Below are 18562 nucleotides of genomic sequence, written 5' to 3' on the forward strand. Positions count from 1 at the left end.
AGTGTAAGATGCAGATTTTGTTTTCCACATTAATATCTCTGTGGCGTCTTACATTTAATGGTATCTTGTAATTACTATCAGTGACAGCCAGTTATATGAAAACCTATTGACACATCCTGGTGAGATTAAGAAAGGTCTAATATTCAGACTGCTGAGAGTTGGTAAAATATCACTAGTTTGCTTTAGGTATTAGTGGGGAGACATTGCAATATATGGGGCAAAGCACAGGAAATAGCTTGTGGTCTCTTGATTGACATCAGCTAGTTTGATTTCAGGTATTTGACCTTATGTGTATTTACTCCCTCACTTATTGAAGGCAATGGGTTGTGAAGGACCTGTTGACTTAGGCCAGCAGTAAAGCTAGATGTGAGGAGACTAATTTTTCTTTCTCATTACATTCACAAAGCTAGGGAACCTCCCTAAGTGTGTGTTCGTGACCCTGTCTGCTACTATATAAATAAGTTTATACTACACTTCATAGGAATCCTACAAGTGGCATTCCAAGAAATAGGAAGTTTGGGAAGCAAAATAATTCTTAAATTGGCATTTTCAACATGTGATTGTATGTAGCGCTATAAACCTTGCTAAGAGTTCTAAGTGTTACATTATTTGAATACTACTCTACTCAATGTTCACAGCATTTTCTAGTATTTGAATATTCAGTGTAGGCTACAGTTCTTTTAAATATTATAAATTAATTTTTTAAAGATCTGTAATGAGTAAAGAGTATGAAAATGAATTTAAGAATAACTTAAGATTTTGGGAATTCCTGAGAATCCAGAGAATTCCATTTCTTTGTGTGTGAATCTGTCAGGAATTCAGAAGCACTAGTGCCTGTGCCTAGAAATTTCAATTCAAGTGGGTTTTAGGATTTTTAGCAACAGTTCCATGAAGGGCCACAAGGTGGAGGTGGTGCCTCATGGAAGTAGCTGGTTTTGTCTCTAAACTATCATACTTGGCTTTTTACAGCAAGAAAGTGTTGGGGTTTTTTTGCTTTGCTGAACAATATTTCAGAAATGTCCATACACCCAGCCTATGTCTTCTAAATATTTAAGGGAGAAGTCATACTACACAAACTCTTCTTGAAAACAGAAGAGGAGGAATTCACCCATCAAGCCATCTGGGACTACCATTTTCTTTGTTATAAGTTCTTTTAAGTTCTATTTCTTTAGTAGTTAAAATACGTATTCACATTGTCTGTTTTTACCTGAGTGACCTTTGGTAGTTTGTATCTATCAAAGAATTTGTTCATCTCATCTATGTTCTTGATTTCATGAGCATCAAGTTGTTTATACTGTTCCCTTATTATCATTTTAATGTCTGTAGAATCTGTTGTGATGTCACCTCTTCCATTCCTGATATTAGTAATTTTGCTCCCTTTTTCCTTTGTCTGCCTAGAAGCTTTTCAATTTTGTTAATCTTTTTAAAGAACTGCCTTTTTGTGTCACTGATTTCTTTTTGTGTTTTCCTTTAACTTTATTCTATATTTACTTCCTTTATTTGCTTTGAGTTTATTTGCTCTTTTTTTCTAGTTTCTTAATGTAGATGCTTGGATCATTGAGACCTTCTACTTTTCTAATGTAACCTTTTAATAAATTTCCTTTTAAGCACTGCTATAGCCGTATCCTCCAAATTTTGATATGTTGTATTTTTTATTTTCATTCAATTCAGAATGTGTTTCATTAATTCTGGAAAATTCTCAGCCATTTTCTCTTTTTTTAAGATTTTTATTTATTTATTTGACAGAGACACAGCGACAGAGGGAACACAAGCAGGGGGAGTGGGAGAGGGAGAAGCAGGCTTCCTGCGGAGCAGGGAGCCCAATGCGGGGCTTGATCCCAGGACCCTGGGATCATGACCTGAGCCAAAGGCAGACTCTTAACGACTGAGCCACCCAGGAGCCCCTCAGCCATTTTCTCTTAATGTATTATCTCTCCTTTGTTATTTTTGCTGTCTCTGTGGCAGTCTATTTGACACAGTTCGAACTATTACCATTTATTCCCTTATATTTTAACCACTTTTTTATTCTTTTCATCTCCTATTTTTTTAATATTCTGTTTGATTTCCTCGGTTCTGTCTTTTTAAATTTGCCGATCTCTTTTTCAACCTTGCTTAAATCCATCTATTAATATTTAAATTTTAATGACTGTATCTTTCATTTCTGGAAAGTCAGTACAGTAATTTTTTTTATTTTTTTGTGTAGTAATTTAAAAAAATTTATCCTTTTTCATGTTAAACAGGCCATTATTTCAGTTTATGAAAAATTCATGGTATTATCCTATTTGTGTATCTGCTTGACTCTTATTTCAGGTGGATTATCTACCTTGTTTGTTTTGTAAATTTTGATTGGAACATACCTTTCTGAGATTCTTTTTCTGTCCCACCTACCCCACCCCTAAAAAAAATCTTTTCTTCCCCCCTCCCCCCATGAAATTCTTATGAGTTATCATAAGGATTGTGGAAGCTTCCCTCCAGAGAAGTGTTTTTTTGTTGTTTTGTTTTGTTTTTTGGTTGTTTTTAATGCTTCAAGAGTGTTCACTGATTGATGTCTGTTGATTGTCTTTTCCTGGGTCTTCATATGCTGAAGTAATTTGGGATTGTATCCTGAATTTTTTTTTTTTTTTAAGATTTTATTTATTCATTTTGAGACAGAGAGAGAGAGCATGAGCAGGGAGAGAGGCAGAGGGAGAGGAAGAAGCAGGCTCCCTGCTGAGCCAGGAGCCTGATGTGGGGCTCGATCCCAGGACCCCGGAGTCATGACCTGAGCTGAAGGCAGAAGCTTAACCATCTGAGCCACCCAGGCGCCCCTGTATCCTGAATATTTTTAATATGATATTATGAGACTCTGGGTTTTATTTAAATCTGCCAGTTTGGTGGTACTTCAAGTTCTGGTCTACATCAATATGCCTGTTCCTGTTGCTTTTCAGAGTCCTTAAATAACTGCTTCATGGGGCATCTGGGTGGCTCAGTTGGTTGAGCGTCCAACTCTTCATTTTGGCTCAGGTCATGATCTCCAGGTCGTGAGATCAAGCCCCTCGTGGGGCTCTGTACTGGGCGTGGAGCCTGCTTGAGGATTCCCTCCCTCTGCCCCGCCCTTTGGAGTGCATGTGCATGCTCGCTCTCTTTCTCTCTCAAATAAATAAATCTTTTAAAAAGACATTTAAAAGGGCACCTGGGCTCAGTCATTAAGCGTCTGCCTTAGGCTTGGGTCGTGATCCCGGGGTCCTGGGATCAAGCCTCGTGTAGGGCTCCCTGCTCAGCGGGAAGCCTGCTTCTCCCTCTCCCACTCCCCCTGCTTGTGTTCCCTCTCTCACTGTCTCTCTTCTCTGTCAAATAAATAAATAAAATCTTTAAAAAAAAAAAAAAAAGACATTTAAAGAAAATAGCTGCTTCATGCATTCTTTTTTTCTATGTTAATCACCATACATTACATCATTAGTTTTTGATGTGGTGTTCCATGATTCATTGTGTATAACACCCAGTGCTCCGTTCAGTACGTGCCCTCTTTAATACCCATCACCAGGCTAACCCATCCCCCCACCCCCTTGCATTCTATCCAGGTTTTATAGCTTTGTTCAGTGGGAAAGATGGGATGGAATGTGCTTATTCCATCTTACCTAGAACCTTCCCTCCAGAGATTTTACATTCGCTTTATTTAAGTAACACTAGCTCCTGACCAATTTTTATGTTAATTTGCTGAGATTTGAACCTCAACTTTCAATCCCAAACCTAAATTAGTCACACAGGCCTTAGTTTGAATTCTTAGATGAGCTGAGCCCAGCAGAAACAGACAAGAGACTGTATTTAGTAGGCAGACTTTTTCTAGTCTGTCTCTTCAACAAAAATGTTAGCTTTATGCAGGGAGTGAAGTTTTAGTCACTCAACTCCCTTTCAATGGTGGATCCAAGGGAACGTTAACATCAAATGGTCACATCAGATTTGATGGTCACATCAAATTCTTCAGGGCTATGTAGCATCTGACCCATTAGTTTTCTTTTGTTTTGGCACCTGTGTATTTCCCTTATTTCCTTTAAATGTGGCTGTTCATTAAATTAATATTTTAAGTTCATATTTTCTCTATCATTTATAAGGGTTTGTAGCAGAAAGATTTTCAGATTTTCTTGATCACTGTCTTGTTGAAACAGAAGCACTTTTTTTTTTTTTTTAAGATTTTTATTTATTTATTTGACAGAGAGAGAGATAGCAAGAGCAGGAACACAAGCAGGGGGAGTGGGAGAGGGAGAAGCAGGCTTCCTGCCGAGCAAGGAGCCCGATGTGGGACTCGATCCCAGGACCCTGGGATCATGACCTGAGCCGAAGGCAGACGCTTAACAACTGAGCCACCCAGGCGCCCGAAACAGAAGCACTTTCTATAGATTTTTTCTTTTAAGAATCAACTGAGGGGGCACCTGGGTGGCTCAGTAGTTAAGCGTCTACCTTCAGCTCAGGTCAGGATCCCAGAGTCCTAGGATCGAACCCCACATTGGACTCCCCGCTCTGCAGGAAGCCTGCTTCTCCCTCTCCCACTCTCCCTGCTTGTGTTCCCTCTCTCGCTGTCTCTCTCTCTGTCAAATAAATAAAATCTTTTAAAAAATAAATAAAAATCAGGGTGCCTGGGTGGCTCAGTTGGTTAAGCGACTGCCTTCGGCTCAGATCATGATCCTGGAGTCCCAGGATCGAGTCCCGCATCGGGCTCCCTGCTCGGCGGGGAGTCTGCTTCTCCCTCTGACCCTCCCCCCTCTCATGCTCTTTCTCTCTCTCAAATAAATAAATAAAATCTTTAAAAAAAATAAAATAAAATAAATAAAAATCAGATGATAAAACATAAAAACAAAATTAGAGGCCCAAATGGGATAGTACCTCATTTATTGCTAGAATTATTGGAATTTTTTTATACACACATGTACATGTAAGTATAAATGTGTCTATATATATTTTAGGCTAGAAACGATTACATTTATATTAAATCAGGATTAAAAGTCTCTAGAAAAAACTTTGGAAAAAATACTCTCAGTGCAATGAAATTAATACTGGTCTCAAATTACTACTTGCAGATACTGTAGAAAGGGCAGTTTTAATCTTTGAGAACAAAAATAAAACCACTGCTCTAAATAAAGAGAATTGAGGTTTGTGTGGTTACTTCTTTTTTTTTTTTTTTTTAAGATTTTACTTATTTATTTGACAGAGCTAGCAAGAGCAGGAACACAAGCAGGGGGAGTGGGAGAGGGAGAAGCAGGCTTCCCGTGGAGCAGGCAGCCTGATGCGGGGCTCGATTCCAGGACCCTGGGATCATGACCTGAGCCGAAGGCAGACGCTTAACGACTGAGCCACTCAGGCGCCCTGTGTAGTTACTTCTTTATTTGTCATCTGTTTGGTGTCTTAACAATGTCTCGGCATCCAGTGTAAAATTCACTAGGAGTCTTTGTTTAGTAGATGAGGAGACTTATTTTTCCTTTCACTTGCAGCGGTTTCTCACCAGAAACACGTTCTCCCCTTCTTTCCTGCCAGGAATGAGTAGTGACAGCGATATTGAATGTGACACTGAGAACGAGGAGCAGGAAGAGCACGCCAGCATGGGAGGATTTGATGACTCTTTCATGGCGCAGCCCCCAGATGAAGGTGCAGCACCTGGTGTCCTTTTACAGAGATTAATGAAATGTCTTTTCTGCTGCTGCAGCTGCTGCTGCTTTTTCTTTTTTAATTATTGTCATTTGAGAGACAACATTCTATGGGGTAAACAATACGGTGAATACTGATAGGTATCCCGGCTGGTCAGACACCTGCGGGCTGCTGCTTGGTGGAGCAGGGCACCTGAGCATAACTTCTGGGTTGTACGGAGTTGTTTAAAATAAAAACAAAACTGAGAAGACTTTTCAACAGAGGCAGTTTGTTGCCTGCAGTGCCTAAATATTTAACTGTGTGCCCTTGTATAGAGAATGTTTGTCAATCCCGGGGGGGGGGGGCGGGTTCAGATGTTATTAGATGTTATTAGCCTAGCCAATAAGGTAACTTTTTAAAAGATTTTTCCTGATTTCTTAGAAATGCATTTAGTTGAGAGAAGCATCGTTTTTTAAATTTCCTCTTCCTCCCAAAATAGTTTTAGGAATAAAACTCACTGAGAGAAAGTCATTGTTAGTATTTTTGCTTTGTTTTGTTTTAGGAGTACAACCTAATGATTTGATATTATGTATACAGTGTGAAATGATGAGCACAGTAAGTTTAGCTGACATCCACCACCCATTTTCAGTATTTTATCCAGAGACGTTAATGATCAGTCTGAGCATTCCTCTGCAAGATTTCCTGGATCACAACATTGTCAGGCTCATGCTAGTTGTCAGCTTTATAATTTTACAGATTTCCCTGATGTTCTAGTGTCTTTTTCAAAACAGAGCTAAGCATTGGATGATTTTTGAAGTATTATGACACTTTTAGTAATTTTCTCTGTTTCTGAAAGAAGCAGCCAAATTTTGGGCAAGTTATTTTGAGTGCTCATAGGTTGGTAGTGATATCTGCAGGTATAATTTAACTTGCTTTAAAATACATTTTATGTTTACAGAGGTAGTCTTCAGAGTACATACAGCTTCCTCATTTCCTCTTCCCTTCTTCAGCTGCTCCCACAGTGTCCCCAGGAGGACAAAGTTAGGCAGTGCCTTTCCTCTTCTAATTTGAGGGTATTACACGTTTTACTTTTTCTCGTTTATTTTCCCTTTGTGCTTGCTTATACCTGACTCAGATCACAAATTCTTTGAAGAGACAGAGGTTTATCTACAACCCAGTACATCTTTATCGCTTAAATAATATGCTTGGTAAGATCATTTAAAGACATGGAAAAGAAAATACTGGTCCTTAAATACTATTATCTGCTTTTAAATTTTTATCTTAGATACGCATTCCAGTTTTCCTGATGGTGAACAAATAGGCCCAGAAGACCTCAGCTTTAATACTGATGGAAACAGCGGAAGGTAATTTTCAAATCAAGAGAACTGACTTGCAAGCTACCTTGACCCTGAGATTTGCTGTAGTTGGTGCTCAAATTTGTCATCAGTCAGATAATCAGATTTGGTCTTATTTTTTCATCATCTCTACCTGAAATAGTAATGCTGAAACTTCAGAAAGTAGCACAATTGTAGTATATGACATTAGTACGCAGGAAAAAATTAACAGCTTGTGAAGAAGAATTCTGTGTAATGTAATGAATTAACAGTGTAGTCCTCAATTAGTTTAGTAAGTTAGTATATTTATAAAAGGAAGTTTGTCTACTACAGTGGAAAGGTGATGAACTGCCACACAGTGTATGTAGAAACAGTGCATGTGCTCGGTAGCCTGCTAATCCTCAGTGCTCTTGTGTCTGTGGCTAGATGCTCAGTTGTGTTTAAATGACCACCTTTATATTTTGGGTTTTAATTATAGTTTATAGCTTCATTAATGCCTGTAAATTAGGTAACAGAAAAATTACTTATTTGTAGATTCTGCCCTGTAGATACTTTATGTGAATAACTAAAGCAAAACTAGACTGAGTCTCCTCTTTGGAGTATGTTGGCTGACTAAAATAATTTATTTACCTTTTCTTGTTTGTTCAAGTGCAGGCACACTGATTATTGGCACATAATCTTTCTGTTGTATGACTTTTACAAATATAATTCTAAATGAGTGAAGTTCATGTGAATTGGTTATGTTTCCCAGTCATATGAACACATGGAAGATCATTTAAAATCACTTCTTTTTTTTTTCCTACCTTTTACTAAACAACTATAGTGCAACAAGCATTTTAAAACCCTCTTTTCCCTTTTATTTTCATTAGTTGGACATTGGTTTCAGTGTCAATACATTTAAAGATTCATACATACTGCACAGTGGTTTACTTGAAACTGTGGTATAATGTTTACTTTCATACTCAATTAGCCCAAAATAATTGCCAGACTTTCCACCGTGGTCCTACATTTGTGTTTGATCTGCTATACTATTTGTGAAAATTACACTGCAAGTTGATAAGATTATTGAAGAAGCATGAATATAATACACACGTGAGAGGCACCTCATCTACTTCTATTTTACTTATTTCCCATGTCTAATGTCTTGCCAAATGCTGTGATTCATGGTTTGCTTTTGTTCAAAACGGTTCGCACTTTTTGTTAATAAAATGAACGTGAGAAAATATCATGCCTCTGCAGTTTATTAAAAGTGGGACAGGAAGCCCCCGGGTTTTTTTCCTATTCACGTTACCTGTGTATGATAGAGGCTGCTAAGCTGAGTAGACTGTTAGTAAATGCATGGGGAAATTAAGAGACTGACTTAGACTCTTGGTAATATATGTGGGTACTTTTTCTCCTTAAAAGTTAGTTGGAAATATTTAAGTACTATAATCATATACGAAGTAAAAATTTAACATTCGCTTACTAACATGCTGAGTGTTGGCATGCTGTTGTATAGTTATTAGGTGGTTTATCATGCAGTAATATTCTAAGGCATTACTGATACATTCTTTTAAGGAGACTCATCAGTTGGAATCCACAAACACAAATATGATTGACTACTTTGAATCTCTCGCTATTGCCAGCTCTTTTTAAACTTATATTTGATATAGAACTCAGAACCCATATATCTTTATATCCTATTTGTTTTCAAAATATGGAAAACTACATGTGGTTAAGAACTAAGAAAAGCCTGAGAGAAGACTATTCATTTGGCGAAATTACTTGTAAATACTTAAGCATGGGTGATTTAATCAGGAGATTCTCTTGGGTCATTAATCTACACAGTAGCATTTTGGGGTATCCCTCTGCCCTTTATTGGGAGGAGGTACACTTTTTTAAATCCAAATGTTGTTAACCTTTGCTCTTAATTTTCATGACCTTGAGTTTGTTTTTGTTTTTTTTTTTGGTCCATGGATTCCCTAGAATGGAATAGTGATACTTGGATTGTGGTATATTTGGATCTTGAGAATTTTTCTGGCTTTCCTTATGCTTTCAAGTTATGTATAAAAATCAGGAGTGCTGCCCTTATTTTGATGGATTGAGAGCTGGTGGAGACCCTTTTAATTTGTTAGAATTTGAATTCACTATATCAGCAAAACTATTTTTGGTTGTTACAGCTGTAGGAAAATTTGAAGGTATTTAGTTCTTTATACTTGCACCAAAACTTTGGAGGGAAAATATTTTGAGCTTAATTGGTATATTCTCGTGTATTTTAGGAACCTATTTGTACCATATTCTGATTCCATATTTAAGAATAAAATCTATCTCTTGAAAAGCAAAAAATGCAAGGTTCTAAAGAAATGATATTGAACCTGCCCTCCTGGTATAAAATCCTCTATTTTGTAATTAAAGTTGACAACAGGTTTTACCAAAAATCAAAAACAAACTGGTAGATAACTAAAGGACAGAATGAGTACTCAGAAGCAGTTCTACTGTGGTGAAGAAAATCATGTCTATTTTGTTGGGCTCCAGCTTATTTCAAGTCATGTTGTTTGAGAATTATAAAATAGTAAGAAATATGCAGCATGTATAAATTCTCACAGTCCATTGAAGAAGACCTTTGGGATTCAGTTAACAAGTGTCTGGCATTCTCTGTGAGTAGACAAACCACTGTCCTTGAGCCAAATCCCGACCACTCTTTGTTTTTGTAAACAAAGTGGTAATGAAACACAGTTAACGTCCGTTCACTTATGGACTATCAGTAGCTGCTGCTTGTGCCCTACAAGTGGAGTAGCTGCTGGGAAACCTATTGGCCCCAGAGCCTGAAATACTTACTCTCACACCCTTTACAGATAAAATTTGTTGGCCTCTGCTCTGTTGATATTAATGGGAACTTCATGTGTTTTTAGTATAGAAGGTTTAGACTTCAAACATTTTTAAGTCAAAAAGGTGAAACATTTGATTAGTTCTTTTGTGCTTTGTTTTGTGGTATGCGGTGATGGGCAGCTACTATCCCATTATCGACTCATAAGAAGCCTGAAAGACCAAAAGATTTCTTCAAAGATGAAGGACCTGTTAGCTTTTAGTAGTGGGATTGAAAAATAGAATTCCTTTCCCAGTTTCTAGCCATGTTAATATATTAAATCTGCACCAGATTGCTCCGTGGTGCCGGGAAGCCTTGTGTTTTCCCTCTTCTTGATGTGGTATGCCTGCTTCGGCTATGCTAAATTCTAGGACGCTGTGAGTGAGGGAAGAAGTCACAGGCGAAGGTACCAGTTCCTTTTCCCTCTCCCCCTATTGGTGGTTCATAATCTGATCTGCAAGAGATTTGGCTCAAAAGAAATCTCTCCCCCCCCACCCCCACCCCCCAATTCTCCTACTTGTAACTCTCATCACCTGCATGCAGTCTGTGCCTCAAGCATCCCTCTACTCTGCTGTTACTTTCTGGCACTTTGTGTATCCTAACAGTCCCCATCTTTTCTTTCTTTCTTCCTTTCCTTTTCCTTTTCCTTTTTTTTCTTTATACTTTTCCCCTTTTAACTGAAGAGCATAGTAGCTCTTAGTCTTTCTTTCCACCGTTGCCTTGTTTCAGTATTTAGTTTTGTTTTTTGTTTTTGTTTTTTAAGTAAACTCTACTGCCAACATGGGTTCGAACTCAATGCCCCCAGAGGCACATGGCGCCAGCCAGGTCCCGCCAGTATTTAGCATTATTCTCACATTTGTTCCTGGAAAATTCCTTCTTAATAAATGTGTTCCCTTAGGCCTAAGGATATAGTAGTTAATGCTTGCATTGTGCACAAACATATTGTTTCTGGACAATTTTGACCAACTGTGTCATTGAATCCTTAAGTAAACCTTTGAGGTAGGTGATTTGAGTGTCGGGCCCATTTGGCAGAGAAACATGCAGTTCGGGGAGGGTAGGTGATTCTCTCAAGGTTCAACACCACTGGCAAGGATGCAGTGCATTGCTGGTCCTAGTACATTTTTCAATTCATCACACTTGAACCAAACCGAGCATTTTTATACCTAATAATTAAAAAGCTAAAGACTGCCCTTTTTTTTTTAACCTTCTATTTTGAGTAATTTTAGAGTTACAAAAGAGATAAAAAATCTTGAGTTTCCATATACCCGTTACCCAGCTTACTCAGCTTCTTCTTTTCTTAACGTCTTCTCTAACTGTAGAACTGTAATCAAAATTAGGAAATTAGTCTTGTGTACAGTACTGTTAACTACAGAATTTGTTCATATTTTACCAGTTATTTCATTAATGTCCTTTTTCTGTTCCACGATCCAGTCCAGCATCTCACAGTGCATTTAGTTGTCATGTTTCCCTAGTGTCCTCCGGTCAGTGACAGTTCCTCATCTTTCCTTGTCTTTCATGACCTTGACATTTTTAAAGAGACCAGTTATTTTCTAGAATGTTCCCCTATTTGGGTTTGTTTGATATTTTCTTGTATTTAACTGAGATGAAGCATTATTGGAAAGGCTACCACAGAGGTGATGTGCCCTTCTCAGTGCATTGTATCAGGGGCTATATAATGCAGATACTTATTTTGATGATGTTAATCTTGATTACTTGGTCAAGGTGATGTTTGCTAGGATTCACACTATTTATGGTTTTTCCCTTTTTAATTACTAAATATTCGGGGCAAATACTTTGAGACTATGCAAATATTCTGTTTTTGCTTTATCTCTTACTAATTTTAGCACCCACCAGTGGATCTTGCCTACAACAGTTATTACTGCAGTGTTCTAATATTTTCTATTTCCCTAATTTCTTATACGTTATTAGGATTCTGTAAGGAAAAGTTGTCCCTTCTTCCTTCCCCATTTAGTTTTTTTATTCAACCACTTATTTATCAGTATGGGCTTGTAGATATTTATTTTATTCTTTATGATCCAATATTATCATTATTTTACAGTTTAGTTCCAGTTTTAGCTATCGGAAATTCAGATTAGCTTTTGTATCCTTTTGGTATGTTCCATCCTTCTTCCCACTCTCCCTCCTTCTTTCCCTCCTCTGCCCCCACCAGGTGCTCCAGGCTTACCTTGTCTTTTCTCTGACCTTTTTTTTTTTTTTGGACAGTGGTATTTAGAAAGTAAGATTGGGATGTTAAGGTGTGCTTACTGTTACTAGAGTGTCACTGCTTCTAGCCCCTCTCAGAGGATAGAATAGAAACCACCTATATACTTACGCAAACACAGCTCTATAGATTTTTGTATATACATATATGTAAATAATGTTTTAAGAAGACAAACCGTGAGTCTGTATTGATGCCTGCAATACCAGTCCCAACTCCACAGCGTTCATTTTAGCCTTCCCTTTTATTTATTAGATCTTTCTCTAACAGCCTGGCTCTCATTAGCTACAGTATATTTACTTATTTGTTCAACTGTAACATACAAACCAAGCAGTTTCAGAACTGTTGACATATAACCCTTGTGAGGAACAAATTTACCAACTACAGTACAGTGTCAGTATACAGTTTTTTGTTTTTAGCCTTCAGTATCATGACAAACACTTCCCCCCAAAGTTATTTAGGTCCTAAGATTCAGAGTTACATTAGTTCCTTTCTGCACCATCCTCGTCAGTGTGATTATATGATTCATTTGTAAAGTAAGATTCATCTGTTATAGTCTGCATTTTGTCCTCCCCACATATCCTGGTTAATCGTTAAATTTACAGACATTGAAATTCACTCTTTGAGGTATAATGCAGTGTATGTGGGTTTAGCCAAATACAGAGTCGTGTGTATCTGCCACCATAATACTACATCGGACAGTTCAGTTGCCCTCAAAATGCCCTCATGCTAGGCAAATCCTCCCCACCACCCCCCCGACAATTGCTGACAACCATGATCTGTTCTCTGTCCTTTTAGTTTTCCCTTTTCCAGAGTGTCATGTAAATAGAATCAATAGATAGCCTTTCACTTAACAAAATGCAGTTAAGTTTCATCCATCATGTACTTCCTTTATTACCGAGTAGTATTTCACTGTATGGGTGCACCACAGTTTAGTTACCCTTTGAAGGACATTTGGGTTATTTCCAGTTTAGGGTGATTATGAATCTTACATTTGTGTATAGATTTTTGTGTGAACATGAGTTTTCATTCTTTAGGGAATATATGCCTTGGAATGGGATTGCTGGGTGTGTAATAAAGAATCTGGCTGGTCTTTGTCTCTGGTTCCTGGGATATAGCCTCTTAGTCCTTGGAATTTCCGGAATGATAGAAGTATCTTTGTTATTTATGGTGGGTCCTGACAGCTTATGCTAATGAGGTAACTCAGGATGGAGGTGGGGGGGCTGGCACACAGAAAGACTAATCATGGGATTAGAGAGGATTGGGGCTACAGTCACTTCATATCAGCCTGAATAGTTCAGCCTCATTGCCAGTGAGTCAGTCACACTTACCTTATGAAACCCCAGTAAAACCTCTGGATACTGAAGCTCAAATGAGCTTCCCTGGTAGGCAGTATTCTGTATTGTCATCCATTATTGTTTTGGGAGGATAAAATGCTCTGATCACAAGGAACCTTCACATGGGTACTCTCCCAGACTTCACTCTGTGTGTCCTTTCTTTTGCCTGGTTTTGATGTTTGTCCTTTTGTATAATAAAACTGTAATTGTAAGTAGAGTATTTCCCTGAGCTCTGTGAGTTGTTCTAGCAAACTTTCAAACGTGAGGGGGTTGGGCTGGGGACCCCCAAACTTGGCAGCTGGTGTTTGAAGTGAGAGGACTTTGCCCTTAAAATGTGAAATTTGGCCTAACTCCAGGTAGTTAATGTTAGAACTCATCTCAGTGAGTTATGTGGTAAGTACTGCTTCACTTTATAAGAAACTGCTGAACTCTTCTAGACGTGGCACTGCCATTTTACATCACCAGCAGCAAATTACGAGGGTTCTAGCTGCATCCTATAAACACTTGCTACCATCAGCATTTTTTAATTTATATCTAATAAGTGATACTGGTTTTGCTGATATTTTGCTGAGGATTTCTGCATCTATATTCATGAGGGATATTGGTCTATAGTTTAGTTATTTCTGTCTTCATCTGATTTGGTATCAGAGTAATGCTGACCCTACAACATCTTTTTCTGAAGAGAATGTATAGAATCTGTGTTATTTTTAAAATATTTGGTAGAATTTACCGGTGAAACCATCTGGAAGAGATTTCTTTTTCCTAGGTGTGTGTTTTTGGTATTTTTCCTGCTCTGTATTCTCTGAGGTTCCTAGATCTACAGTTTGAGGTCTGTCATTAAATTTTCAGAAATTCTCGGCCATCATTCCAATATTCCTTCTGCCCAGTTCTCTCTGCTGCTCCTAGGATTCCAGTTATGCATATGTTAGGCTGATATTGTTCCACAGCTCTTATATGTTCTGAGTGTGTCTTTGTTTTCCCTTCACTGTGTATCTGTGCCTACGCCTTTTTCAGTTAGGGTAATTTACGTTGATTTATCTTAAGTTTGGTGATTCTCTCCTCGGCCACATACAGTCCACTGATTGAGCCAATCCGAAGCATTCATCATCTTTGTTATTTTCCATTTCTAGCATTTCTATTTATAGTTTCTCTTTGCTGAAATCGCCCATAAGATCTTGCATATGTTGTCCACCATTTTCATAACAGAATCTGGTTTTTTTTTTTTCTTCAGAGTTGTGTATTTTTTCTTTGACTTATAATTGATATACAACATAGTGATTCAACATCTGTATACAGTATGCAATGCCCCCAAGTGACAGCTACCATCTGTCACCATAAAACACTATTACAATACCCAAACTGATTGTATTACTTATGCTGTACCTTTTGTCCCTGTGACTTACTCATTCCTTAACTGGAAGCCTGTATCTCCCACTCCCCCCCTTCACCCATGTCCCTACTACCCTCTCCTCTGGCAGCCATCAGTTCTCTGTACTTACGGGTCTGTTTCTGCTTTTTGTTTTTTAGATTCCACATATAAATGAAACCATTGTTGGTTTCAGGTCTCACATTTAGGTATTTCATCCATTTTGAGTTTATTTTTGCATATCATGTAAAGAGTGTGGTCCATTTTTCCTACCACCATTTATTGAAGAGACTGACTTATCCCTCTTGTGTACTTTTACCCTTCGTCATAGGTTGACCTTGTGGGTTTCTGGGCTCTCTATTCTGTTCCACTGATCACTAGGACTGTTTTTGTGCCAGTACCGTACCGTTTTGATTACTACAGCTTTAGAGTATATTTTGAAATCTGGGATTGTGACACTTCCAGCTTTGTTGTTGTTTCTCAAGATTGCTTTGGCTATTAAGGGTGGGAGTCTGGGTTCTGATGATTTCTTCAGTCTTCAGAACACTTTTTTTTTTTTCATGTGGCTTTATATATTTTGTTGAAAGTGACATCTTGTGTAGGGCAGTAGATCGTTTGAATTGTTTTTACACCTGAAAATGGGCAGGTCTTTCCTCCTGCTTAGACTTGCATTGCAGAGTCTGAATTAATCTAGGTTGGGAGTTGTGTTTGGTTTGAGGTTCATCATTGCAATAATTAACCTTAGCACTAAGTAAATTATCTTTCCTTTGAATAAAAAAACAAATGACTCATGGTTTTAAATTGCTGGGTTTTATTAAGGTATTGGCAAAATTTCAACATACATCTTACCTGAATGAACAGTTTTAATAAATAAAATATGAAGGGTCACTCATGATTACAACTGAACTCAAAAGTGAGCTGTAGAGCAGGTCTGTAAATTAATAAATATACTTGGTAAGAAATGATTCACTTCATTCGCTTCACTCCATAGAGAATTCTTTGCAGAGAAATGTCATGAACAAGGGAACAAAGCCGGTCTCTCACCAAAGAGCACCTAGAGTAAGAGTTAACAATGATGTATCTGTGGATTATCTAATACATCAGAGTTTATTAGAGTATTTCCTTTTCCAGAACAACTGCTGTATCAGTCTGGAGTTCCCAGTTTTATTTGCTTTTTCCTAATTAGTACAATAAGTAGTCTTCAAAATAGAAGATAAAATGCTGCTAGATGAAGTAACAATTATTTTTCAAAACAGTACCATTTGTCTGGAAAATAGTCATGTGATAATACTGGCAGTATCTTATTTTGAAAAAAAATTTTTTAAGCTATTCACAGGTTAGAACAGAAGGGTGAGTAATTTATCCATTAATATGACAGGATTTTAAAAGGTGAAAAAAGTATGTTCTTTTGCTAATTTATGATTCAAAGAAAAATTGTCCGAAATGATGATGTGACCAAAGCTATAGCATCCCCCTTTATGGCCTTGCGTAGGTGAGAATGGTCATCAAGTGAATACATTGTATTTAAACACTAAAATAATAATTTACAAATCACTTTCTCACAAAGCCTTGGCAAGCCTTTGATGGGGAAGGAAGTACTTGAACCACAGCAGTTTTATCTGTAAACACTGAACTTCTTTATGCATCATTTTCGTCTGCCCATCAGATGTTGCACTTCTTACTGGCACAGTGTTCCAACAATGGAGTACGGTTGTCGAGAAGATGCGGCGTGACGCTATACCACCGCGTTGACATTACAGCACTACAAACGTGGTCAGACTCAGACTCAGTGTTGACATTAACATTGTTGACATGGTCCTTGGAAAAGGTGTTACTTTCAAGGATCCGCCTAGTTAAATGCAACAGAAACTTTTAATTGTATTAATTCAAGGACAGTGGATGGCACTTCTAGGTAAAGAAAAGGTATATACATATGTGTTTCCACCATCCTCTTTAGCACAGATGTGAGTGGGATTAATTGCCCCAGTGTTTGGTGCTGTAATGTTGCTAAACCTCAGATATCCCTCAAAAGTACACATCTAGAAAGTGAACAAAGGAAACCTTTAAGTTAGGGATTGATTCCCTTTGAAACTCACAGTGAATGTACAAGGAGTTTGTAATGACTTCATTTGGTAACTTGAAGTCTTTTTTCCCTAACGAGTACTATACTTTCTTGTTTATATTTGTTTTACTATTTCCTATTCTAACAACACTTTAGCAAGCAAACAAATTGATGCAGATCATGTTAAATTGAAAAAGGGATACCGTCACTCTTAAGGATTGAGTGTAGGATTTTCACCACCACTAAATTACACAATTAGTAAAAGTACAAAACACGTAATTCACAGACTATTACCTCAGCATTAACAGTTAATATATATTATATATACTTTTATACTGTCTAATATTTTTACAATCACCAGATACACCGTCATTAAATACAAGTTACAGAATGTGTAGATACCATTAGTTAGAGGGGTACTTATTGCTTACATTAGCAAGCAGCAAATAAGGGCACAGGATTTGAACTGAAGGGAACTACTTTCTATCACCAGTGGCATTAAGATATAACACTGCATTTCACAAAGCACTGCTTTTTACCTAGTTTATGGAACCAAGAGCAGCATGTATCATACCAATAACCACTACTTTAATATTATAGAATTTTAAAGGACTTACCTTTACAAATGGTACCTAACTACTCTATAAATATGCATGTTGTGAACAAATGAATAGTTGCTATTTTTCACAATATTGGTTTATAAGTTGACCACACTAGAACTACTTTGCTTTATTTTCTAGAGGGCTACTGGTATGAAAAATGGAATTAACACTGCTTATATAGTCAGATCTACGAAATTCAGACCCTTAAGGATGTGGTCTGTGTTCATCTGAGTTTTATCCAACCATTTTTCCCCACTGAAAAAACCTATCATTTGTATCTTTCCTTTCACCTTCTTTATTCTGCTCAAAAATAGTAGCAATGGACAACTATAGAAAATCTTGAAAAAATTGTTTAATTTCAGTAAGTGCTTTGGATTATAATGTGTACCAATATTCTGCTGCCTGCTTTCTTGTTTCCTTAGATAATTTGATTTGAAACTGACACTGCATCTGATGGGTTGTTAACAAGATCTAGGCTTCAGGAAATGACAGACGTGAGTGGGGTCCGTGTATGAGGGTCAAACGTCAGGTTGGTGAAAAGATTCTGGTACTGTAGTCGGAGCCACATTTATTCCCTCCTTCTCAGCCATGTGTCGCAAGACTTGAGAAAAAGAATAAATGACTTCAAGATCACGAAAAATACTGAAAATCTCTACTTATATCCAAATTTTTAAAAATAAAACCTATGGATTAATCTGATCATTGCTAAAGTGAAGTTCTTGTGTGTTTGCTAGAGCTATACTGGCGTCCGGAATATGCTATGGAATCTGAGTTTCCATCATGGGTGTGGGGAACCGAGTAATTGTATTTTTTTGTAAAAACACAGGCAGTGGACGTTTCTTGGCAAGAGCATTTGGTCCGTTCCCCCCCCCCCCCCCCCAGTGGTGTGAGTGAGGGGGCAGCTCCTAGCCATTGGCATGGCTGGTCCACAGTCGACTAGGGGAGGGAAAGAGGTCATGTGGTGATGTTCATGATTCTCAAGAGAATCAGAGGCTGCTTCACTGACTGAATCTGATTACTAGTTTATTTGCTGTCTTTAGTTGAAGATACGCTTCTAGCTTCAAACTACAGAAACGGCAAAAAGCAGACAACTTCAAATTATCAAATGTAAGTACTGAAATGAGAAAGACATCCTCTCTGCAGTCTGAAGTGGCAGGTAGCAGGACTGTAGAGCTTTCTCCATTCATAACTAAATAGACC

The 18562-nt window shown here is 37.7% G+C and overlaps 1 protein-coding gene across 7 annotated transcripts in view; it reads left to right on the top strand.

Annotated features, from left to right (window-relative positions):
• The window catches only part of TRIM37 (tripartite motif containing 37), a 197491-nt gene that overhangs the window by 163218 nt on the left and 15711 nt on the right, over nucleotides 1-18562 (top strand). For 3 of the 7 annotated variants that reach the window (XM_064582669.1, XM_064582668.1, XM_064582671.1), the window contains exons 23-24: nucleotides 5509-5619; nucleotides 6884-6962. In XM_064582669.1, coding sequence (XP_064438739.1) covers nucleotides 5509-5619; nucleotides 6884-6962 — 190 coding nt within the window. The other 4 variants (XM_064582672.1, XM_054510910.2, XM_064582670.1 and 1 more) reach the window with 3 other exon arrangements.

The sequence above is a fragment of the Mirounga angustirostris genome, unplaced genomic scaffold (genome assembly GCF_029215605.1).
Source record: "Mirounga angustirostris isolate CCGP_5_RB_7025 unplaced genomic scaffold, mMirAng1.0.hap1 SCAF_17, whole genome shotgun sequence".
Lineage (NCBI taxonomy): Eukaryota > Metazoa > Chordata > Mammalia > Carnivora > Phocidae > Mirounga > Mirounga angustirostris.